This window comes from Jaculus jaculus, chromosome 6, assembly GCF_020740685.1.
Source record: "Jaculus jaculus isolate mJacJac1 chromosome 6, mJacJac1.mat.Y.cur, whole genome shotgun sequence".
Lineage (NCBI taxonomy): Eukaryota > Metazoa > Chordata > Mammalia > Rodentia > Dipodidae > Jaculus > Jaculus jaculus.
Window position 1 is genome coordinate 13,876,713 of NC_059107.1, and position 25,798 is coordinate 13,902,510.

Consider the following 25,798-nt stretch of genomic DNA (forward strand, 5'->3'; position numbering starts at 1 on the left):
GAATTCCTGTGAGCTTAGAGGAAAGATGGGGAGAGAAGACAGAAATGAGGAAAGTGTCTCATCCGGCAGGTCCAAGGAAGCCGGCCCCAGACAGAGGCGAGTAGGAGGCTCCAGGGCTGTGTGTGGCCTTCCCAGAGCGTCCTACGGCCCCCGCCTCCAGCAAGGCCCTGGCCTGACGCAGCGCTCCCGCCTGCAGTGCTATGGTCCATGGTCGCACGAGTGAACTACGTTTTGTGCGAACCCCCAGCAGGCACGGTGATCGTGAACTTCTTCCTCGACGTCAGATGCTGCTCTCAAAATTTACTAGCACACTTAGTCTGCAGAAGAGTCATGTAAGGTATGTGCCACGTTCTCCACATGTCGCTGATGAGGACATTGAGGCCCCGGATGTTAAAGCAACAGCTTAAGGACCTATGGCTAGAGAACAGGCAAAGACAGGGAATATATATATACTTAGGCTGTCTGACTACTGTTTCACTGCGTCTGAACAGTGAATTTGAAAAAGGGCTTCATTTACGAAAGCCCAGGCCATTGGGTAGCTAGATGGCTTTCGGCAGACCATGTGATTTCTACCTGTGGAGGGCTTCATGCATACAAAGGGACAGGAATCATCTTCCTTCCTAACGTGTTCTGCAGGACAGGATGTTAATGAAGATTATGTGATGGGCAGGGTGTGGAATTCCATGACCAACTAGATCTGGCCTACTCAAACTAAAGTAGGCAGAATTCCTTACAGCAGGATAGCTCAGTGCCTTTAATGTGCCAGTGTGTAAGGGGGCATCTCTAAAGGATTGAACCTGTTGCATTTTCCAAGCTCTACTGAGCAGAGGACAATGTGGTGTGGTGTCTCATGGAACATGGATTGGGAAACATTAATTCAAGAAGCTTCTTTGGGGCCCAACAACATTCCATCACTGTTGAGGGAACGGCTCATGAAGCCTCATCCCTCCCTGAGGGACAATTGGCAGTTATGATCACTTGAAGAGGCGTCACTTCCACCGGTGGTTTAGTCACTGGTGAGCTGTCCATACTCCAGTAAACAGCTCCCCACACATGCTCATTTAAGCAACTCTAATTAAATTTGGTGGACACACTCACACAAAGATATAAAAATCAGACAGGAACCAGTTGGGAACAAGAAGGTCCAGAACTCAGGAGTAGAAGGGGATTAAGAGTGGACAATGGGCCAGGAGTGGTGGTACACACCTTTAATCCCAGCACTCAGAAGGCAGAGGTAGGAGGATCACCGTGAGTTCAAGGCCAGCCTGGGCTAGAGTGAGACCCTACCCAAAACAAACAAACAAACAAAAAAAGAGTGGCCAATGGACTTTAATCCCAGCACTTGGGAGGCAGAGATAGAAGGATCACTATGAGTTCAAGGCCAGCCTGGAACTACAGAATGAGTTCCAGGTCAGCCTGGGCTAGACTGAGACTCTACCTCTAAAATACACACACACACACAAAAAGGTGTGAGTAATGGGATGGTGAATATAATCATGAAAATACATCATCTGAATATATAAAATTATTTTATAAAATCAGTAAATGTATTTTAAAAGAAGCTTATGAAGTTTATTCACAGGAAAAGGTCATTTCCATCCTTAGGGTAAGACTACACTTTCTTCCCTTGCTTTGCTGGGAAGAGAGGAACATTCATCAAGTCCTTTAGGCCTGTAGGGCCTCCTGGTGCCTTTAGCATGGAGAGGAGGCAAGACAACTCATTGGCTGAGCGCCTACTGCACGCCAGCCTTGTGGTTATGGCTTTGATTGTCTCTCCCGAGCCTCCAGCCAGCCCTTTGGAGCAGTTAGTACAGTTTTGCAGGCGAAAATGTTAGCTTTGGAGACAAATTAGCTTCGTTGCTTTCCGTCTGATAGCTATAGCTTGGCGCACTTGGGCAAGCTACCTAACTGCTCTGCACCTCAGTTTCCTCATGTGTTAAGTCAGTTATGAGACACATACCTCATAAGGTTATTGTGAGGGTTTGCTGATCTAATGTAGGGGAAACACAGGCACATAACTAGTATTAAATAGATAAAATTTTATTATCAAAATTATTATTAAGATATCACTATTATCCTCATCATGCCCGTTTCACAGATAAGATAGCCAGATTCCAGAAAGGGTAAGGAACTTGCTCAAGGTTCCACGGCTAGCATTGTTAGCAGCTAAATGAGGCAGGTGCCTTTAGGGGGAAACTCATATAGTAGTGTGCCTTCAAAGTGTCATTTTTTCTGTTATCTCAGCTAAAGCTTTTTGAAGAAAACTGAGCATGCTCAGAGGGGTTACTGTCTGCCACCCTTATGCTGTAAACTGAGCATGCCCAGAGTGTTCCTATTCTGCCACTTTACCCTTGGGAGCCCCGAGTATGCCCCAAAGTGTGTCTGCTGTCTTTCCTTTTAGAACTATGACCCTAAACCAAGCATGCCCAGGGATGTGCCCACCCCTAGGGTACTTTCTTTTTTTTTTTTTCTCTTTATTTTATTTTTATTAACAACTTCCATGATTATAAACAATATCCCATGGTAATCCCCCCCCCTCGTTTTCCCTTTTGAAACTCCATTCTCCATCATATCCCCTCCCCATCTCAATCAGTCTCTCTTTTATTTTGATGTCATCATATTTTCCTCCTATTATGATGGTCTTGTGTAGGTAGTGTCAGGCACTGTGAGGTCATGGATATCCAGGCCATTTTTGTCTGGAGGAGCACGTTGTAAGGAGTCCTGCCCTTCCTTTGGCTCTTTAGGGTACTTTCTTATATGGATATGAACACATTCCCCAAGTCAAGTCCTTGCGCTTCCTCTGTTGAGGAAAGGCATCGCTTTGACAGAACCCTTGCGCGTTTTCCCTGCGCCCGCCGCTCTCCCTCTCTTACTTCCTGGCCGAAGGCGAGATGCAAATCACGCTCGCCATGGTTGCATTAAGAGTGGCCAAAAAAATGCTCCTACTGCACCGCAAACCAGCTCCTCCTCCCCAGAATTCCTGGGCCAGTCCGAGCCAATTTTATATGAGCTTGCAAACGAAACATCTCTCCCACACCCTCCCCCGCGTCACATGCGACTTGGGTGTGAATGGGAATTTCCCCTCTGGGACTCGGGCTATACCATCTGTTTAGGTGTATTCAGGCCCACTTGGTAGCACATGCCCAGGTCCCGGGCCCCAGGGCCTGGCATGGGCATGGACAGCCAGGGAGGTCCAGAGCCTCGGCGAACCCCTTCATAAGCCTTTCCTTGCATGAGGACTCATGGCCGTCCTTCTGGCCTCCAAGCCAGCTGGGAGGGAGCATCTCATGAGAGCAATGGCAGATGCATAGGATGTGTCCAGAAGGTGACACAGATGGACCCCAGCCCCACTACCAACCTAGAAGCTTCCCTGTCCTGCCATGAGAGGTGCGTCTACTCAGGCCTGCAGGGAACCAGCAAGCAGAGAGGAGAGGGGAACAAGGCTGAGAGGTCTCAGAAGTGACCACGGAGGCTGCTCTTTAGGGAGGTTGGTATGCTGTCCTTTCGTGTCATTTCCTGTTTGGAAAAACGAAAAAAAAAAAAAAAGAAAGTCTCCTCTGATCCCACAAAGTCTGAGGAGGGCTTTTTTTTTTGTTTGTTTTTCAACAGAGGGTCCGTCGCCCAGGCTGACCTGGAATTCACTATGTAGTCTCAAGGTGGCCTCGAACTCACGGCGATGCTCCTACCTCTGCCTCCAAAGTGCTGGGATTAAAGGCGTGCGCCATCATGCCCGGCTTAAGGAGGGCTTTTAAAGGGATTTTCATTGCACATATTGGTGAAATTGAGGCCTGGATGGGAAAGAATTGCCTCAGATATCAATGCGTCAGAGGCAGAATTGGGACTAGAACTCACATCTCCTGACTGGACAGCAGCCTCTCAAAGGTCAGGGTCTGAAATGAGCTCATTAGAAAGGAAGAGAGAAGGGCTGGAGAGATTTTGCTCAGTGGTTAAAGCTGCTTGCTTGCAAAGCCTGAAGACCCAGGTACGATTCCCCAGTGCCCACGCAAAGGCTGATGCACAAAATGTCACATGTGTCTGGAGTTCATTTGCAGTAGCAGGAGGCCCTGGCATGTCCATTTCCTTCTCATAAACAAATAAACTCTAAACAAGAGGAGAGAGGGAACAAAACCCAGAAGATGCGTCCTTCATTTTCGAGTTGTTTTCCCACTGAGGAGCCACTCTTCCTCTAGGCTACGCAGAGCTCACTGCGTTCCCACCTTCCCTGTTCCTACATTCCAAGGACAGCGGGTCCAAACAGGCTCGGAGAAGAGCGACATTACCAACTCCCACCACCCCTGCCCTGAGGCTGGGGTGACTCAGAGAAGCAAGCGGCAGGGAACAGAGGAGACACAGTGCCGGCTCGTTGAGAGCTACCTAAACCTGGACTTGGCTACACACTGTGTGATACTGTGCAAGTCACATGGCCTCACTGAGTCACACTGTCACCTGCCATAAAACTCAGATAACATCATATACCATGAATTTTGTACACCATGAGGTTATCCGAATGTGGGATTGCTGTAAGGATTATAGAAATGCATATAAAAGGCCAGCAGCACTAAAGGCATAAAAAAAAAAAAAGTACTAGTTCCCACCAGTGTCATTAACGTAACTCTAGCTGGGTTGTGATCACATATGCCACTCTTGCCACTCTTGCCACTCTTGCATGGAGCTGAGGCACATGGGGCCCGCCAAGGCCACGCGATGCTCCACTCCCTGTGAGCTCGGCCCTCTACAGCCGTTTCAAACGCTTCCTCTGTGGGCAGACGCTCTCAGCAATGCAGTGTGCTCAGCCTGAGAAACTGGTTCGAGATCCAGTTTGGTGGGCTTCACCACAGCACGACTGTTTAATTACAGACAGGTTTTCTCACCTCTAACCTGGGAATAACAGCAGGTTCCAATTCACTGGTTTGTGGAGATTAAATGAGATGATAAAGGTAGTAGAACTTTTGTTTTAATTTTAAAAATAGCACATGTTATTCAGATTTCATAAAGGATTGCAGAAAGGGGAAGGCTGGGAGGTAAGGGGAGATCAAGTGGGGAGAAGAGAAGTACACCACATCGAGCCCAGAAGCCCATGTGGGCCACGCGTAGCTCAGGAGTCCATGTGACCAGATATCATCTACCTACCTACCTATCTATCTCTATCTCAATAAGTAAATAAATAAAAGTAAAAGAAAAAAGTGATTGCATGAGTCTTGTATGCATTTGCAGTAGCAAGAGACCATGGTGCACACACAAACATACACACACCACACGCACACACAGAAACAAATGAATTTTAAAAAATGGGAGAAACCAGGTATGGTGTTGCACGCCTTTAGTCCCCAGCACTCGGGAGACAGAGGTAGGAGGATTTCCATGAGTTCGAGGACACCCTGAGACAACATAGTGAATTCCAGGTCAGCCTGAGCTACTGCAAGACCCTACCTCGAAACACCAAGAAAAAAGGGGGGGGGAGCAGAATATGGAGATGTTTGTCCTTGGATGCTAGAAGGCAGAGGCCAAGGATTCTGCTGGGTATTCTACTGTCCAGGACAGACCCTACCTCGAGGGCCATCTAGGCCTCTCTTGCCTCGTAGCTGCATGTCAGAGGTGCGTGGCTGGGGGCTGCCCCTCCGGTCTGCACAGCTCTCGGCACGCACTTAGAAAATCCAGAGCTTGCCAGGTGTGGTCGCACGCATCTTTAGTCCCCGTACTTGGAAGGCAGAGGTAGGAAGAGTGCCATGAGTTCAAGGTTACCCTGAGACTAATTCTAGGTCAGCCTGGGCTAGAGCAAGATCCTACCCCAAAGGGGAAAAAAAGAAAAAAGAAAAACCAGGGTTTGCAGCCAGGTGTGGTGGTATGCGTCTTTAATCCCAGCACTTGGGAGGCAGAGGTAACAAGATCACCATGAGCTAGAGGCCACTCTGAGACTATGCAGTGAATTCTGGGTCAGCCTGGGCTATGGCAAGACCCGATCTTGGAAAAAGAAGAAGGAGAAGAAGAAGAAGAGAGGAAGGAAGGAAGGAAGGAAGGAAGGAAGGAAGGAAGGAAGGAAGGAAGGGGGGAAGAAAGAAAGAAAGAAAGAAAGAAAGAAAGAAAGAAAGGAAGGAAGGAAGGAAGGAAGGAAGGAAGGAAGGAAGGAAGGAAGGAAGGAAGGAAGGAAGAAAGAGGGAAAGAATTGAGGATTTGAGAAGGTTGGGTTTGATAAATTGGTTTTGTTGCTCATCCCTGCATAGCTGACTGAAAGACTTATGGCCAATTCAGCAGTCTCTGGCTGTCTAAGGTCAGTGCCCATCTGTCCCTGGCTAGTCGGACCCTTCTAAAGCTCCGTCCCGCCCCAGGGAGACTGAGCGTGGGGCAGACAGAATCCTTTTGTTCTTTTATGAGGAGACAATGCTGCAGGCCCTGCTACCTGCCTCACAGGGCCATTGTAGCACGAGGAGAAAAGGGCTTTGTCAGGAAGGCAGCCGAGGAGCCTGCAGTTCAATGGGTCCCTTTATGTCTGCCCTGGTTAAGATGCCCTGATGCCAGCCTGGGGAGGCCCTGCCCCCTCCTGGAGCAAATGGGGAGCCTGAGGCCCAGTGATGGTGTTGAAGATCTTGCTAAGGCTCCCAACCTAAAATATCACCTTCCCCTGACTCTAATGCCCTGTAAACACGGGACAAAAGTCAGGACACTGAAGCTGAGGGGCACCCCAAATGACAAACCCATGCAGAAGTGAATGTAAGAAAAAACACATGTGTCTATTTCCTTGTTTCTGGGCCTATCCCTAAAACAACAATCTAAGTATCCTTATGATTTTGGTTTTTTTTCGAGGTAGGGTCTCACTTTAGCCTAGGCTCACCTGGAATTCACTATGTAATCTCAAACTGGCCTAGAACTCATGGCGATCCTCCTTCTTTGGCCTCCCTCATGCTGGGATTAAAGGCGTGTGCCACCATGCATGGCTTTCTCTTGTGACTTTTCTTTTATGGGGGGCGGGGTTCGAGGTAGGGGTCATTCTACCCCAGGCTGATCTGGAATTCACTATGTAGTATGTAGTCTCATGGTGGCCTCAAACTCACAGTGATCTTCCTACCTCTGCCTCCCAGGTGCTGGGATTAAGGTCGTGCGCCACCACACCTGGCTTTCTCTTGTGATTTTAAATTTTTTTTTCTTTATTGTTATTATTAACAACATATTCTGTATGGATACATCATTTGTTGGTACCCTCTTTTCCCTTGTCCCTGCCCCCATTTCTCTGGGGACCCAGAAGAGGGGATTTAAAAAAATTTATTTAATTGTTTGCAGGCAGAAAAATATAGGAGAAAGACAGTGAAAATGGGTGTGCCAGGGCCTCCAGCCAGTGCAAACAGACTCCAGATATATGCACCACTTGGTGCATCTGGCTTTAGGTGGGTACCAGGGAATTGAACTCAGGTCATTAGGTTTTGCAGGCAAGCACCTTAACCACTGAACCTCTCTTGTGATTTACAAAGGCCAGGTCACAAAGAGAAGTCACTAGATTCTATGTATTCTAACCACAAAAACATCCCCCAAACACACACATACAGGTGACATAGGGGTGGGTGGGTATGTTAATTAGCTTTTTCCGGTCATCATTTCCCAATGCATGCATATATCAAATGTCATCACATCAGATTCCTTAAACATACGCAGTTCTTATTTGTCAATAATTCCTCACCAACGCTGGAAGAATAAACAATAAAAGGTGGAGGGAAATGCCTCGTGTCTGCTGGTTTCTGCGCTCAGAACCAAAGCTCTCCAATCTGAATGCCTTGAATGTCCGACGGCAGTGCCGTGGCGTGTATCCCCGTGTAGAAATACTTAGGAACAAAGAAGAAGAAATTCTCTTGTCAACTTCTCCCTCTAGAATAGCACAATACAATCCATTGATCCCTTCCAATGGCCCAGTCTTGGTGACTCAGTGGTCTCAAGATAGTTCCAGCTGGATTCTGGTTCCACATCTCTTCAGAGAGGAGGCGGGTCTGGACTTGGGGCTTGATGTGCTCTCTGGGCAAAGCTTTCTCCTCTGACCTCTGCCTGCTTGGCCCAAACCTCCCCCGCCCCGCGGCAGTTCAGGAAAGAAGATGAAACAGGGCGGTGGTTTGGGCATTGGACAGTTCTTGGATAGATAAGGATCCTGATTTTTAAAAAAATTCATAAAGGGAAGAGAAAGGAAGGGAGGAGGGTACTTAATAGGTTGATATTGTATATATGTAAGTACAATGATTGTGATGGGGAGGTAATATGATGGAGAATGGAATTTCAAAGGGGAAAGTGTGGGGGGAGGGGGGAATTAACATGGAATATTTTTTATAATCATGGAAAATGCTAATAGAAATTTTTTTAAAGAGAAAACAAATGAAAAAAATTAAAAAATTAAAAATTAAAAATTTTTTTTTAAAAAGTAAGGGACTCCAGCCATCCAGAAAGTTCGAAGAAACCATATGCTGCGAGGAGCCATGCCCTCAGTCCCAGCTAGAAGGCCACAGGAGGATGGAGAACAGCCCTGGAGCCCCCCAGGCTGCGCTGTTCCCACCCCGTCCCTCACACAGGCATGGCAAGGGCCCGCGCTCACTTAACCACACGAAGCGAGGGAGCAGGGTCTGCCCCCAGAGAGCCCGCCTAGATGACTGCTGGCTCTTAGCAGTCCCACGTCCCGTGCGCCGAGCAGGGGTGGGCGCCGTCTGAAGTGCCGCGAGGGTGGCAGTGGGCACTCACGTCATGAGGGCCATTGTGACGTTTCTCCTTCTGAGAGCCAGGACAAGTCATTTGATTACTGCGCCTCAGCTTCCTCTGTGCAGGTAATAAAGGTGTGCTTGACATGAAGATCCATGAGCGGGGATTTGTCACACTTGGAACTCTGCTGGGCCTGTAACAAGTGCTTCACAGTGCTTTCATGCACCAGGTCAGGGCTTCCTACTGATGGGGTTTGACGGTACCCACAGGCCCTGTGTGTGTGTGCGCGCGTCTCCAAATCTATCAATCACAACTTTACGTATGCCTGCCCATATGTTCTCCATTATTTATGCAGAGTCCACCACACCCTTCGCTGTGTAGACATGTATATTCACCTAATTTCACTATGTGCATATAAGATTTATAAATGGTAGTTTGTAAAACATCAGTCCCTAAATGATCTTAATTTGTTTTTCCCATAACTATACAAAGTTCTCAGAGGGAGTGGGAATGGGTGGGGGATAGACAAGAAAGGTGATTCATTTGTACCTCCATTCACTTCATTTTCTTTTTTCTTTTTAAAAAATATTTTATTTAGTTAGTTGAAAGAGAAACAACGGGCATGCCAGGGCCTCTAGCCACTGCAAAGGAATTCCAGATGCATGCGCCACCTTGTGCATCTGGCTCACGTGGGGAATGGAACCTGGGTCCTCTGGCTTTGCAGGCAAGCGCCTTGACCGCTAAGCCATCTCTCCAGCCCCCATTTCCTCTTTTCATTCCGCTTACCTTCCTTTCACTGGGCACACTCATTAAATTCTGTTTATTTCGTACATACCCTGTTCATGTTACCTAGAAGGGCCCTGAACAGATCACACCTCCTCGTGGCGTGGCGTGAATGAATGAGACAGGGATGAGGGAAGAAGCGAGAAGAGGACTCGGGGTCTCAGAGCCCCCCTGGGCACTTCCCTCCTCGAAGAGGGCGGATGGCTTTCTCTCCTGCCATCCCAGAGCGCATCAGTTTTGTCCCTAGGAGAACTACACGCAGGTAGGTAGGTGCCTGCGTCCCGGAAAGGCGGGCCCCGGGATCCCGCCCCCTCGCTCTTGCCCCTGGCACGGGGCGGTGACTCCATGGCTGGGCGTCCAACCGCGGTGGCACCCAGGAGGGTACGCGCCCCTGTCCGGGCTGCCGGAGTTGCCCAAGTCCCCGAGTGACTCCTCCTCCCCCGGGGACCCTCCCCTCGGGGGCGCGTCATTGTGCCCACCCACCCACCCCGGATCCGGACCCCAGCGGCTCCTCGTGGCCCAGCAACGCCCGCACAAGTCGTGGCCACCTGCCCCGGAGCCCCGGCGCCCCGCCGCCGCGGCGCGCTCCGCGGTGCTCAGTCGGTGCGCCCCGGGACCCATGGAGCTGCGCGGGGGCAACGGCAGCTGCGAGAACGGTGCGTGCAGGGCCGGGAGGGACCTTCCTGCCGCCATCCATCCGTCTTTTCCATCCCCATCCGCCCCTGCCCGGGACCCAAAGCTGGGGAGGGCAGCACGAACTGGTCCCCACCCGGTTCTCAGACCGGAGTCAGGCGGAGATGTCACCTCCCCAGTGGCAGCTGCGGGAGCGGAAAGGGCCGCATGGGAACAAGCATCCTGGAACAGGCGGCCTCCCGGAGGGCTGGGGGCAGGAGTCAGTGTCTGTCCTTTTTGTAGGCTTTGGCACCTGCCCTCTCTGGCTCTTTCTTAGCCATCCAAAACAGAGGGCCAAGGGCTGTTAACCTAGGCTGTCCTCTGCGCGAGCTCGCTGAATCCTTGAAGCAGCCGCTACCAGGTGGGTGGTTACCCCTTTATTTCTCACTTGCGTGTCCACTGTGTTGAAGCAAGGGCTTGCTAACATTGCCCAGGCTGGACTGGAGTGTGTGATCTCCCGCCTAGGCCTCCCAGGTAGCCAGGCTTACAGGTCTATGCCTCCAGGCCCCGGGTTTTGAAACTTTTCCCTTTCTCTTTTCTGTTTGCAATGTCAGGGATTGAACCTCGAGCCTTGCGCATGCCAGGCTCTCATTACACTGATCTGCCACCCCGATGCTTGTAAGTTCCTTATGCCAGTTCTAGAAACATCGAAATGAGGGCACTGATAAGGCTAGTAATTTTCACAGTGGGGTGCTCTGAAGGTCAAGCCCAGGGGTGCTCTGTTCCTTTCTTGTCCCATCTCCACTCCTCCCTACCCCCTCCTCTGTCTCTCTCTCTTTCTCCCTCTCCCTCTCCCTCTCTCTCCCTCTCCCTCTCTCTCCCTCTCTCTCTCTCACTCTCTCTCCAGCCTGCATGGTGTGCTGGCCTCTCTAACTTTAGTCCTCCTCCAGAAAATCTCTTCAAGCCATCCCTTTGATGTTGGCTGGCCTTGGCCTCCTGTGCAACAGAGCAGGCCATTTTCAGCCTTACCCCTTATCCTAGGGCAGCAGACGTTCCCAGTTCTGGGACATTCTGTAGTAGAACATAGGAGTTATCAGCCTGACACCCATTTTTCAGATGAGCACCCACTCGGGTCCAGGTTTCCTTTAGCCATTGGCCCTCTCTTCTCACTGTGACTCAATGGAGGTGTGGCGCTCCCAGGCCCTGCTGACCTCACGAGGATCGCCCCGGTTGTGTGGGTCCTCCGGTCCCACCTACAAGGGATGTGCCTTCATGGAGCTGGGCGAGTGTGCAGGATTGGGCTCTGGCTCATTTCCTGGGATCAGGGAACTCCCAAGGTTGTGCTCTTGTGTAAGAATGCCTGAGCTGGTGGAACAGGAGTGAAGCGCGCAGAACCAGACCGATGAGGCACCAGGGGAGGCCTTCTTATCCCGCCTTCCCTCGGCTGGGCCTCGGGTGGAAAGACCGGCCTGTAGCAGCAAGAAATACACGAATGGCCCCCTGGTGGATTCCAAACCCGCCTCTACCACTAGGCATTTGACTCCAACTAGTGGTTTTCCCATGTAGGGCCTCAGTTTCCCCAGTGGGAAGTAAAAGACTTAGGTAGGTTGGGTTTTATTTTGCATTTTTTAGGATAACTTTTTAGTTAGCGTACAAAATAATGGACTTCATTATGACAGTTTCATACATTAATCTTATATATCAGTTTGATACAGCAATTCCATACATCACTGTACTTTGCTCAAATTCACTCTTTCGTACCTTCTCACCTTCTGCCATCCCACGTTCCCTGGTTACTATTTTTATAATGTTTTTTAACTTTCCCTGGTGCTGTGGGGAGATGGAACCCAGAGCCTTGCTCAGAATGGGAAAGGGCTGTACCCCTGAGCTATATCCTAGATTGTTTGGATATTTTTTTTAAAAAATATTTATTTATTTATTTATTTGCAAGCAAAGATAGAAAGGAGGGGGAGAATGAGCACACCAGGGCCTCCAGCCACTGCAAATGAACTCCAGATACATGAGCCACTTTGTGCATCTGGCTTTATGTGGGTACCAGAGAACTGAAACCAGGTTGTTGGGCAAGCGCCTTAACCACTGGGCTCGCTCTCCAGCCCGACTGTTTGGGTTTTGAGAGGAGCTGTTTGTCCATAGTTCTAGGTCATGTTCAAAAGGTCAACATTGTTCTTAATTGGCTCCATGAAGATGCTACTCTGCTGCAGAAATGCGAAAGCCCGAGCTCCTTGGCCTTGGCCTTGGGCCATGGCTCGTCTGAGAAGTCTCTGGTCCGACACGGTGTCCTGGGCATTGGGACCTGGGCCTTGATGTGCAGAGGTCAGGAGCTGCAACACCTAGAAAGGTCAAGCCCCCGACCAGCACGACCGTGGGGGCCAGTCCAGTGAGGACGCGCAGGGGCCAGCAGCTGCCTCCCAGGCCAGCATGACCAGACTGGTAAACTGACCTCCTGGCTTCCAAATGCAGCCCCAACCCCGAGTGCTCCCAGGAAGGCCCCCACCCCTTGCAACAGTTTTACATCTTAACATAACTCACGGCAGCCCAGGAAGATGAGGCTCCCCTCCCTCCTCGCTGGGCAACTTGCCTTATTCAGGAATGAGAGGTGGTTCTGAGCCTGGGCTTGGCCAGCGGATGGGTGTGAGGTCTGATTTTGACTTCATGACCGTGACTTTATTAGCAGCGTCCTGTTAAGATTAATGAACTCCGTTTCTTGAACTACCGGGAAATGGTCGCTGTGCGTGTTTCGTAGGGTGGGTGTTAAGGACCCTCAAGAATGGCTTAGCAGTTAAGATGCTTGCCTGCACAGCCAAAGGACCCCTTGGTTCAATTCCCCAGGACCCATGTAAGCCAGACGCACAAGGTGGTGCATGCATCTGGAGTTCGTTGGCAGTGGTTGGAAGCCCTGGCATGCCCATTCCCTCTCTCTCTCTTTCTCTCTTGCGCACATGCGCACACGCAAGTCGATAAATAAAAATCGCATATTAAAATAAAAACAGTGAGGATTTTAAAAAAAGAAAGAAAACTCCAGGAAGAAGGCACGCCCATGGCAGCACTGGCAGAATTGGGGGCTCTGAGGTCCCGTGCCTCAGCGAGCATGTATAGCTTAGTGTTTCGTTGAGGGCCTTTCCCTAGTGCCCAAGTTTATCGTCGGTGTTTGTACCAGGTGGGCAGGCACGGGGGAGGCTGGCTGTAGGGCTTGGAGGGAGAGTCATGCTATTGGCGACTCAAGATCAGGAGAGTAAACCGAAGCCAGTCTTATGGAGTGGCAGCAATCATTTTGTGGTCTGAAGGAGACCCCAGCCACAGACCATAAGCACCGTAAGTCTCAGAAGCCAGACCCGCACTGCTGAGGTCCCACACAGAGGAAGCTCGCCGGTCAAGTCATCTCCAGGTGCAGAGGAGCTAGGTGGCCCATCTTCCCGGCCACACTCCCTCAGTGGCTAGCGCTTTCAACACACAGGTGAGGAAGCCTTGAGCCGGCTCAGGAGCTCTTGGGAGCCTACAGCCTGGAGGCCGAGAGGAGGTCCCTGAGAAAAACTGACAGTTGGACTCAACACTGCCCAAGAGCCTAGGGGACCCTGCCGGCTATGTGGGCGATCAGGGTCCCAGGCTGAGATTCTGAAGGCAGACAGCCTGTGGGTCCTTAAGCAAGGACTGACCTCTCATTCCTTCCTGTCCACATCTGGGGGAGATAAGTAATCTTAGAGCCGGTTGAGCCCATGCAAATAATGCCCTTAGCTAGAGCAAGAGTTTAGGGAATGGAATGATTATTTTTGTTTAGGATCCAGTGTGTGGGAGAACTTTGTAGGAGCATGAAGCCCAGAGCAGGAAAATACATATCCATGATAATGGTGTGTGTATATATAGTGACACACACACACCATAACATATATAATATATTATTGTATATTATAATATGTAATACATTATATGTTTTATTATAATATAGGTAATAGTGTGTATATATCTAATATATATTATTATCAGTGTCGTGTTATTATATATTGTAATATATATTATGGGGTGGGTGTGTGTGTTGCACATGCGTGTTCGTATGTGTGTGGGTACATAGGAGCACATGCAGGTAGGTGCACATGTGTGTGAATGCCAGAGTTCTACACCAGGTGTCATTCTCAATCACTGTCCAAATTTGGTTTTTTCAATATCTTATTTATTTATTTATTTGAGAGAGAGGCAGATAGAGAGAATGGGGCACCCCAGGGCCTCTAGTCACTGCAAATGAACTCCAGATGCATGTGCCACCTGGTGCATCTGGCTCTATATGGGTACTGGGGAATCAAACCTGAGTCCTTTGGCTTTGCTTGGCAAACACCTTAACTGCTAAGCCATCTCTCCAACCTTATTTTTTTAAACACTATTTTTTAATTTACTTGCGGGAGAGAGAAAAAAAATGATATGAGTGGGTACCCTAGGGTGTCCTGCCACTACAAATGAAGCCCACATGCATCATGTGCCACTTAGTACATCTGGCTTTACATAGGTACTGGGGAATCGAACTCTGGGCAAGCAGGGTCTGCAAGCAAGTGCTTATAACCACCGAGCCATCTCTCCAACCTTTCCAACCTTATTTTCTGAGACAGGGTCTTTCACTGAACCCGGAGCTCACTAATTTGGCCGAACTAGATAGCCAGCAAGCCCCGGGAGCCTCCTACCTCTTCTCTGCCACACTGGGATTACAGACATGCACATCATGCCTGGTGTTTTATGTGGATGCTGGAGATGTGAACTCAGGTCCTCAGCTCCCAGGACAAGCACTTTACCCTTGGAGCCATCTCCCCAGCCCAATTCCAATACTTTGAAGGGGGATACATGGCCCCCAGGTGACTCCTCACTGTGGTTTTTCCTCCAGGTTCCCTTGTCAGCCTCTACTGCTCCTCCCAAGAAGTCTTGTGTCAGATAGTTAATGGCTTCAGCCCTGAGGTGCCCAACAATGCTACCCTGATCAGCTGGCAAGAGAGGGTCAGGAAGAACTATGGCTTCTACATCGGCGTGGGCCTGGCCGTCCTGTCCTGCTTCCTCATTGGCAGCAGCGTCATCCTCAAGAAGAAAGGCCTCATACGGCTTGTGGACACGGGGGCCACACGGGCAGGTAGGCTCCTCGGGCAGAAGAGGATGGGCTGACACCTAGGCTCCCGGGTGGGAACCAGTCCCCAGTGGGCACTGGAGATTCATTGTCAACCCTGCTGAGAATCCCTGAATGCCAATAGGAAGGAGATCTTTTGTCATTCAGTACTTCTTGAGAACTCCGTGCTGCGCACGTGGGGATAAAGACGGGACTAAGAAGTGACTGGGAAGTCGCACACTCCAGGCTTTGCCCTGGCTGTGCTGCTCACCAGCCTGTCCCTGCAAGGCACGTCACAACTTCTGCCAACTGGGACTCCAAGGGCCCCGGCCCACAGCACTGCAGCCTCCCGTGTGCCTCCCCCACAGCCAGTTGAACCACATTACAACCACTGAGTCGTACCTATTGGGAAAAAGGGTTGTGATTCCCCAAAACAATTTTTTTTTTGTTTTTATTTTTATGTATTTATTTGAGAAAGAGAATTAGGCAGGGAGAGAGAGAGAGAATAGGAGCTCCAGAGCCTCCAGCTGCTGCAAATGAGCTCCAGATGCATGAGCTCCCTTGTGCATCTGCCTTACGTGGGTCCTGGGGAATCAAACCTGGGACCTTTGGCTTCTCAGGCAAGCGTCTTTAACCCTAAGCCATTTCGCCAGCCCCCGAAACAATTCTTATGAACAGGAAATCGTGTGCGAAAGTGTTCACGCACAGAATCATTGTGTGCCTGCTGACACAGGGTCCTTGTGAGGCATTTGGTCAAGGGGGAGCAACAAACAGGCAGCTGCCCTGTGGTGTGTTAAGTGGGCAAAGTAGAGACTACTGAGGGAGTATTTTATTGGGATATGTGCAGCTCCGACTAGAAGGGCCCCGGGAAGGTTTGCTATTAACCCTGATCCGTATGCTGATGAGGCACAGTGATGAGGAGAGAGCAAGGGAACAGGGAAGGAGGGGCACCGTATTCCAGGTAGACACAACAGCATTGCAAAGGCTCCGAGGAGAGAGTATGGGGATGGGCTGAAATAGGAAATGAAACGATTCAGGATGGCCGGAGCATGGAGAAGCAGGTGAGGCGAGGGGCAGCTGGGGAAGGGTCTTATGGAAAACTCTATGCAGAGTTTCAGTACGATTATTAAGGGACTGGCGTTTTAGGCAGGGAGGGACGCGGTCTAATTTATGGCTTGAAAAGTTCCCTCATTGCTGGGTAGAGAATGGATCAGGGTGTCAGAGTGGAAACCCAGAGACCAGTGAAGCCAGTGGGAGGACGGAACCAGCAGTGGGAGGACGGAACCCAGGAAGTGGGACAGAGACAAGCAGTGGATTCCAGAGGTCTTTGGGGAGTGGAGCTCTTTGGGAGGGTGGAAAGGAGGCAAGGATGACTCAGGTTTCTGACTTGAGCAACTCGGGAGGGGATGATGCTCTGCTCAGGGATGAACAGGCTTGGGGACGATGACCTGGTCAAGTGTGGACACGTTCAAAGAATGTTTTTCTGGGACAGCGCACTTTGGAGCAAACCGTTCTGGTGGTGGCTCTTGGCGTTCTGGTGGCAGGATTCCAGGCAAAAGGAGAACTTTTCTTGGCCTCGGTTTCCTTCCCTATAAAGCAGATGTAAGAATAGTACTCATTAGGATCTGGAGAGATGGCTCAGCAGTTAAGGCATCTTCCTGCAGAGCCTAACAACCCAGGTTTGATTTCCCAGTACCCATATAGAGCCAGATGCACAAAATGGTGCATGCATCTGGAGTTTGTTTGCAGCTGTTGGAGGCCCTGGCATGACCATTCTCTCTGTCGGTCTCTCTTCTCCCTCTGCTTGCAAGTAAATAAATTTTAAAACAGTGGTGCATGCAATCCCAGGACTTGGAAGACTAAGACAAGAGGACCATGAGTTCAAAAACAGCCTGAGCTACACCAGTCTCAAAAACAACCAGGGCCTTGGCTGCAGCTCACGGTACAGTGACGCTCGTCCAGCAGGTGCACGGCCCTCGGTTTGACGCTGGGTCTTGCCAAAAGACAAGATTAAAAATAATAGTAACAGCTTTAAGGGTTATTCTATAGATATGTAGAACTTGAGTATCTCTTTTTTGTATAAGTTATTTATTGATTTTTTTTTTTTTAAATAGAAAAGGCTGTGCTCATATTCCCTCTATCTTTCCCCCATTTTGCTGAGGCTCCTCCTCAGTGGGGTTATTGGTGTTCACTGTGGAGTCCTAAAGGCCTCAGTCAGTTTCTGTGAGGAGGGGGATAGTGCCTCAGGCTATTCCCATCCACCTCGAGGCACTTATGATCTTTCTCCTGCCCTTGAAGTGTTCCCTTGAGCCTTGGAGTGTGTGTTAGAAATCTGATTTAGTGTTGAGTTCTCTGTAGCCTTTGGATCTCTGATTTGTATGTCTGTCTGTGTGTGTGTGTGTGTGTATATACATATATATATATATATATATATATATATTTTTTTTTTTTTTTTTTTTTTTGCAAACACAGAGAGAGGAAAGAGACAGAATGGGAGCGCCAGGTCCTCCAGCCACCACAAATGAACTCCAGATGCATGCATCACTCTGTGCACCTGGTGTCTCATGGGTACTGGGAAATTGAACTTGAGTCGTTAGGCTTTGCAGGCAAGCACCTTAACTGCTGAGACATCTCTTCAGCCCATGGGTCTCTGTTTTGATGAGGTCTGGGTGACCACAGTGTCTGTCACCATTTCCCAGGAACTAGTTTTCAAACTAGCCATGAGAGCAGTACTCCTTTGCAAAGACTCCTGGGCGCGAGCTGATGTGACGGGGTGACCTGACCCGTCTCGTGGTAGGCCTTCAGTTATCAATTCCTGATGTACTGATGGGTCCTGAACCTCCCCAGCATGCTCCACCATCTCCTTTTCCCCGGGAACTTTTCACATGCCCATCTTTTGTTTGTTTTTGTTTTTCGAGGTAGGGTCTCACTGTAGCTCAGGCTGACCTGGAATTCACTATAGAGTCTCAGGGTGGCCTCGAACTCACTGCAATCCTCCTACCTCTGCCTCTGGAGTGCTGGGATTAAAGGCATGCGCCACCATACCCGGCTTTCACATGTCCATCTTAACCAGAAACCCCCTGAGTATCTCCAGACACATGCGCCACCCTGTGCATCTGGTTTACATGGGTCCTGGGGAATTGAACCTGGGTCCTTAGGCTTTGTAGGCAAGTGTCTTAACTGCTAAACCATCTCTCCAGCGTGGATTTACAGTTTTTAGCTGTCTGTCATGACAGTTTTTTAAGGGGACAAGACTAAAATCCAAGTAACTGGGTTTAGAGAGATGGCTTAGCAGTTAAGGCACTTGGCTGTGAAGCCCAAGGACCCAGGTTTGATTCTCCTGGTCCCACATAAACCAGATATACAAGGTGGTGCATGCATCTGGAGTTTGTTTACAGTGGCTAGGCGTGCCCATTCTCTCCCTCTGTCTCTAATAAAATAAATAAATAAAATTATTTTTTAAAAAAATCTAGGGCTGGAGAGATGGCTTAGGGGTTAAGTGCTTGCCTGTGAAGCCTAAGGACCCTGGTTCGAGGCTCAATTCCCCAGGGCCCATGTAAGCCAGATGCACAAGGTGGTGTATGCGTCTGGACTGGTACACCCATTCTCTCTCTATCTGCCTCTTTCTCTCTGTGTCTGTCTGTTGCTATCAAATAAATAAAATAAAAACAAAAATATTTAGGGCTGGAGAGATGGCTTAGTGGTTAAGCACTTGCCTGTGAAGCCTAAGGACCCCGGTTCGAGGCTTGGTTCCCCAGGTCCCACGTTAGCCAGATGCACAAGGGGGCGCACGCGTCTGGAATTCGTTAGCAGAGGCTGGAAGCCCTGGCGCGCCCATTCTCTCTCTCTCCCTCTATCTGTCTTTCTCTCTGTGTCTGTCACTCTCAAATAAAATAAATTTTAAAAAAATTATAAAAAAAATTAAAAAACAAAAATATTTAAAAAAGAAAAAGAATCTAAGTAACTGCTAAGGCGGCACTGCCTCCATCTGGCCAGAAATGATGGTACCTTTGGACAGGTGGTGGCGCTGGGCAGACACTAGTGAGAAGTTCTTGGAGAGAGACTCTGCCAGGTGGACAGGATGCAGGAGGGGAGAGAAGGGGCAGGGGCCGGTCTGTGGTTTCTGGAAGTGCCATTTACTGGGTTTATTGAACATTAGGAGTTATGTTTAGCGCCAAGATTGGGAAACCTCTGGGAGAACCAAGGGGTGTCCCGTAAGCCCCCGGATGTACAAGCTCAGAAGACGGATCCCAGCCGCAGACACGAAACAGGGACACTGTGTAGAAGTGCCTGGAGGCAAACCCTAGGGAACCTTTACAGGCCGTGGAGTGAAGGCAGAGGTAGAGAAGGAGCCCGAGAAAGTGTGCGCCGAAGTATGGAGCAAAGCTCTCTGTGGAGGCTCTCAGGAGCTCGTCATACCTCTGCTGAATGCCAAAAGTCTGGGGGGGGGGATGCCCCCTGCTATTTTGATAACCCCAGGGGAGCTAGGTGCCTGGCTGGCCCTCCCAGAGGAAAGGAGTCCAGAGAAGTTCTCTTCCTTCACACTTGCTAATCCCTTTCCCTTCCACTCCCGGCCAACATGGCCCCTAACCTTGTGATACAAACCCCTGGCCCAGTACTAGGGTGGCACCTCACATTTCCAGAGTCCCCACGGCTGAGATGCAAAGTGTCCCTTTATGGCTCACTTCCAATATAGTCTGATTTTTTTTGTCATAGAGATTCCTACTTGTTTCTGACTTTTTCTAACACACCCTAGTACTGACTTAAAAAAAAAATTAGGCCCAGGACTTGGGAGGCAGAGGTAGGAGAATTACTGTGTTTTCAAGGCCACCATGAGACTACATAGTGAATTCTAAGTTAGCCTGGGGAAAAAAAATTATTTATTTATTTAAGAGACACAGAGAGAGAGGCAGATAAGGGAAGGAGAACGGGTGCGCCAGGGCCTCTAACCACTGCAAACGAACTCCACATGCATGCGCCCCCTTGTGCCTCTGGCTTTATGTAGGTACTGGGGAATCAAACCTGAGCCCTTTGGCTTTGCAGTCAAGCATCTTCACTACTAAGTCATGTCTCCAACCCCCCAGTTCTAATTTTTCGTTCATTTCCTTCCACAGTGGATGGGGGCTATGGTTACCTGAAGGACGCCATGTGGTGGGCTGGATTTGCCACAAGTAAGTGGGGATCTTCTTTATTTATTGTTTATGTATTTAGCTTGTTGTTTTCAAGGTAGGGTCTCATTCTAGCCCAGGCTCACCCAGAACTCTCTGTAGTCCCAGGCTGGCCGCAAAGTCACAGAGAGCCTCCAACCTCTGCCTCCTGAGTGCTGGGATTAAAGGCATGTGCCACCACACCCAGCTTCTTTTTATTATTTTTATTTTTTTAATCTTTAAAATTTTTTTAAACAACTTCCATAATTGTAGACAATTACCCATGGTAACTCCCTCCCTCCCTCCACTTTCCCCTTTGAAACTCCACTCTCCATCGTACCTCTTCCCCCTCTCAATCAGTTTCTCTGTTATTTTGATGTCATCATCTTTTCCTCTTCTTATGATGGTCTTTTGTAGGTAGTGTCAGGTACTGCGTGCTCATGGATATTCAGGCCATTTTGTGTCTGGAGGAGCATGTTATAAGGAGGCCTATCCTTCTTTTTGCCTTTTAAATTTTTTATTTTGTGTGTGTGTGTGTGTGTGTGAATTCATATCATGGCATGTGTGGGGAGGTCAGAAGTCACCTCAGATTTGGGATCTCTCTTTCTACTGTAATGGGGTGCGGGAGCGATCAGGAAAGTCCCTGAACCCCAAACCCTAGGTTCATGTCTAATTTTAATGAAAGATTTGAATAAAATAAGACTGAGAAATGTCATTATTAAATTATAATATTTATTGAGGGCAGTACAGAACCAAGGAAAAGAGAATGAATACAGCCACACGGCTTGAGAGCCCACGTGGACAGCACAGAAAGCTCCTGCGGGCTGTGCCCTCAGCTCAGCCGGACAGGAGGTTCAGGAGAGGTCGGGCGGCAGAGAGAGCTCGCCCTCCACTGACGAACATATTTATAACCGCATGGTGGTGGGCCCTACCTCCCCCCAGGTGAGCTGAGAGACAGCTGCTTGCTTTGGGCTAAGGGCTGTCTCAGGAAGAGGCTGGCCACGATGCCAAGTTCTGGGGGTCTGAACTTGATCAACCACGATGTTAGCATTAGATTTAAACCCCAGGAGAGACCTTCCTCCCCAGAGGGGCCCAGGTTGTTTGTGCAAAAGCAGAACCAGGGAAGAGATAAGAAGTCAGATCTTCCTTTGATCTCTGTCAAGTGCCCACTGCGAGGACAGCCCCGAAGACATGCCTGCTTCTTCCTTCCAGGGGCCCAGCCCCCCTAACGGACAAAGCCCCCGCCTCCCACTGAGGACCTTGTCAGACTCTTCTACCCTGCCTGTTGTCCACAGTTCACTTAGGAAACAGGTGCTTGTGGACCAAGTGGCTCAAACAATCCACAAATGTCAATGTTTCTTTTTAAAAATTATTTTTATTTTATATTTTAGAGAGAGAGAGGAGAGAGAGAGAATTGGCACACCAGGACCTCAGTCCTGCAATCGAATTCCAGATGCTTGCGCCGCGCCACCTAGTGGGCATGTGCGACCTTGCGTGTCCCTCACCTTTGTGCATCTGGCTTCTGTGGGATCTGGAGAGTCAAACATGGGTCCTTAGGTTTCACAGGCAAAAGCCTTGTCCGCTAGGCCATCTCTCCAGCCCTTTTTCTTTATTTGATAACCAAAAGTTAACAATGGCCCTGAGAACACACTTAATTGTGTGTGTCCATACCAAGAAGTATGCAGGACATACGTTCTTGCTGCACAAGCATCTTATGTCACTGTGGGTTCAGGGCCTTGGCCTTGTCATCTTTACAGTGGGTGTATACTTGGGGCTGACCTTGTCTCCAGCGAGAGCTCCCAGGGTGGATTCCAAGGAGTGCTGGTCGGGGGCTCTGGCTATAGCTGTCTCTGCCCAGGGTCCTTTGGAGTGGATAGGGTGCCTTGGAGTCACACTTGCCCCTTTTCTCCTTTCATTTTTTTAGTGTCTGCTGGAGAAGTTGCCAACTTCGGGGCGTATGCATTTGCACCTGCCACAGTGGTCACACCGCTGGGAGCGCTGAGTGTACTCATAAGGTTGGTTCCCAACTCAGCCATCTCTGGCTCTTCCCTGCCTTCAGTTTGTCAAGTGGAATTGTCAGGTGGGATCAACTGCCTCTTGACATTCAGGACCTGGGCTGATCCCCACTAATCTTAACCCAAACCCTTAGTAACCATGTTACCACGGGCAAGTCACCTAACCGCTTTAAATATTTTTATTTATTCATTTGAGAGACACAGAGAGAGAGAATGAGTATGGGCACGCCAGGGCCTCCTGCCACTGCCAACGAACTCTAGACGCATGTGCCACTTTGCTCATCTGGCTTTATGTGGGTCCTGGGGAATCAAATCCAGTCCATCAGGCTTTGTAAGCAAGTACCTTTATAGTCACTGAGCCATCTCTCCAGCCGTGACCTAACCACTTTAAGCCTTAATCTCTTCATGAAAAGGGAATGCTAACGAGACTCTCCGGGAAGAGTAAATGAACAAAAACACACAAGGCGTGTTCAGTTCCATGGCTTACCGTATATTGAGGGGTACTGTGTGCCAAATCCCATCAGCTTTACAGTGAGATCAGACAAGTTCACTTCCTGACAAGTCATTGTATACACACTCAATTTTGTCGGGTCTAACATGGGGGCTGTTTGTCCTTACTTCTCAGAGTTGTGAGATGTTAATGAGATAATAAACTGAAAATCCTCCCTTACTTACCTGGTGCGGAATATGTCTATATAATTGTCATTGTAGTTGCTTGTATTGCCATACATAAATGGAAGAAGAAAAAGATTTGTTCTCTATAACCCAAGGAATGAGAAAAGGAGTAGATATTGCCATAAAGTGTATTTTTGTTGAATAATCAGAGTGAGCCATTACAATGGGCTCCTTTGGCTTGAAAAGGGGTGAAGTCCTTAATACCACAGGTGTACAAGACAAGGCTAAGAAACATAGCAATACTAAGAGGTAACATTTTTAGTGGCTGGGAAGTTAGAAAAGGGTAGTTGAAGGGCTCTTCCAACCTCTCTTTAATTTCTATCTCACAAAATGAAAGTAGGGCTGGAAAAACAGCTCAATGGTGAAAGACACTTGCTTGCAAAGCCTGCTGGCCCGGATGCACAAAGTGGCACGTGTCTAGAGTTCATTGCAGAGGCAAGAGGCTCTGGTGCACCCATATTCTCTCTCTGCTCACAAATAAATAAAAATATTCAAATATAACTTAAATAAAATGCTTAAATGTGTGTGTATTTAAATTTAAATATAAAAAATAGTTAAATATCAACAGAAAATTTCAGCTTTCACCTAAAGGAATGAGGTTTTGATAGCCAGACAGGGTTGTGGAAATATTAAAATATCTAAATATATACAGCACATAGTGTAACTCTCCCCAAATCGAGTTTCTATTTGGAATGATGGGGGTTTTTGTTTGTTTGTTTTTGAGGCAGGGAGAGGGTTCTGGAGGACAGGAATGAATTCTAAACTGCTGTTCTCCGTAACCTTACTCAGTCTCCCCTTCCCCCAGCGTGCCTTTGGGAGGTTGGGGAGGCACCCCTAACTCAATTCCTTTTCTCCCCTCTCCGCATACAGCGCTGTCTTCTCCTCGTATTTCTTGGGAGAGTGTCTGAATTTGCTGGGGAAGCTGGGCTGTGTGATCTGCATGGCTGGAAGCACGGTGATGGTGATACACGCACCCAAAGAAGAGAAGGTCACTACGGTCGTGGAGCTGGCTTCCAAGATGAAAGACACAGGTAAGGATGGATGCCAGCGCCAGGGATGCAGGCTACGGGTAAACCATGCTGCGGGGAGGTGTGCGGGGCTCCGGCCCTCTCAGTGCTGCCCCCTGGAGGAAAAGGTGAGCCACAGACAGGAAGTTGGGGGGTGGGTATCATCTGTTAGGCGAAGCTGTGGGCATCCAGAGCTGTTGTTTACGAACACCATTTATTGTTTATTGTGTCACGTCCATTTATAAATGAACACATATTCATTAAAAGAAAGTAAGCATTGCCGGGCGTGGTGGTGCCCGCCTTTAATCCCAGCACTCGGGAGGCAGATGTAGGAAGATCGCCACAATTTCTAGGCCATCGTGAGATCATACAGTGAATTCCACACCAGCCTGAGCTAGAGCTAGATTCTACCTCCAAAAACAAAACAAAACAAACAAACCAAAAAGTATGAATTGCTGGGCATGGTGGCGCACGCCCTTAATCCCAGCACTCGGGAGGCAGAGGTAGGAGGATCACCGTGAGTTCGAGGCCACCCTGAGACTACATAGTGAGTTCCAGGTCAGCCTGTGCTAGAGTGAGACCCTACCTCAAAAAACAACAAAAGCAAACAAAAAAGAGTGTACATTAATATGCACGATCTCACTAGCTGTCACAAAACAACAAAAGATAATCCGGTTATTGAAGCTGTTTTACAAAGGAGGAAGGTGAGCTCGTGGGTCTGGGGCCGCAGACACTGCTGCCTCCTTCCCGCTCAGCGCCGTGAACTTCCCTCCCAGGGTTCGTCGTGTTTGCTGTGCTTCTAGTGCTCTGCTGCCTCATCCTCATCTTCATCGTTGCCCCCCGCTACGGACAAAGGAATATTCTCATTTACATCATCATCTGCTCTGTGATTGGGTCCTTCTCTGTGACTGCCGTCAAGGGCCTAGGGGTCACCATCCGGAACTTCTTCCAGGGACTGCCTGTGGTGCGGCACCCCCTCCCCTACATCCTGTCCCTCATCCTGGGACTTTCCATCGTCATCCAGGTCAACTTCCTCAACAGGGCGCTGGACGTTTTCAACACCTCGCTGGTCTTCCCCATCTACTACGTGGTCTTCACCACGGTCGTGGTGGCCTCCTCCATCGTGCTCTTCAAAGAGTGGCACACCATGTCTGCCGTGGACATCGTAGGCACCATCTCTGGCTTCGTCACCATCATCCTGGGTGTGTTCATGCTCCATGCTTTCAAAGACTTGGACGTCAGTCAAATCAGCTTGCCACACACTCACAAAAACAACCCAACCCCAGCTCCCACGCCGGAGCCCACAGTCATTAAACTGGAAGACAAGAACGTCCTCGTGGACAACATAGAACTTGCCAACACCCCGTCCCCACAACAGAAGCCCAAAGTATTTATGATCGATTCTTAACACCCGGACTACTCGAGTAAGAAGGGGAGCCCAACGGTTCAGCCTCACCTCTCAAGTTCAAAGCCACCTGGCTGTTTCCAGCACAGCTGTTGCCAAGGGCTGTCTTTTCTTGAGATATCCATTTATACCTCATCACTGTTTCTAGGAGGTAAAAATCCTGACCCAGTGAGTGGAACTTCCTAGAAACGCAGCCTCAGTGACCAAATACCCTCGTTTCTGTTGCAGCCAGCGAGTTCCCCCTTCCCACCGGCTCCCTCGGGGCCGCCTGTGCCGTTGGGAGGAGGATAGAATTTGACCTGCTGAATGTAGCCCAGTTCAAGACCTTCCTGCGATACAGGTCATCAGGAAACGCTTTGCCACCAGCCCCTCTCCAAGACTGCGTCCTC

The 25,798-nt window shown here is 49.2% G+C and overlaps 1 protein-coding gene across 1 annotated transcript; it reads left to right on the plus strand.

The window, feature by feature from the left end:
- The first annotated feature begins 10,050 nt into the window (after window positions 1-10,050).
- Nipal4 (NIPA like domain containing 4) lies at window positions 10,051-25,773 on the plus strand. Its single transcript, XM_004657474.2, has 6 exons — window positions 10,051-10,106; window positions 14,948-15,187; window positions 20,275-20,331; window positions 22,232-22,322; window positions 23,868-24,028; window positions 24,781-25,773. The coding sequence occupies exons 1-6, from the start codon at window positions 10,070-10,072 to the stop codon at window positions 25,410-25,412; spliced, it is 1,218 nt and encodes a 405-aa protein (XP_004657531.1). The 5' UTR covers window positions 10,051-10,069; the 3' UTR covers window positions 25,413-25,773.
- The last annotated feature ends 25 nt before the right edge of the window (window positions 25,774-25,798 follow it).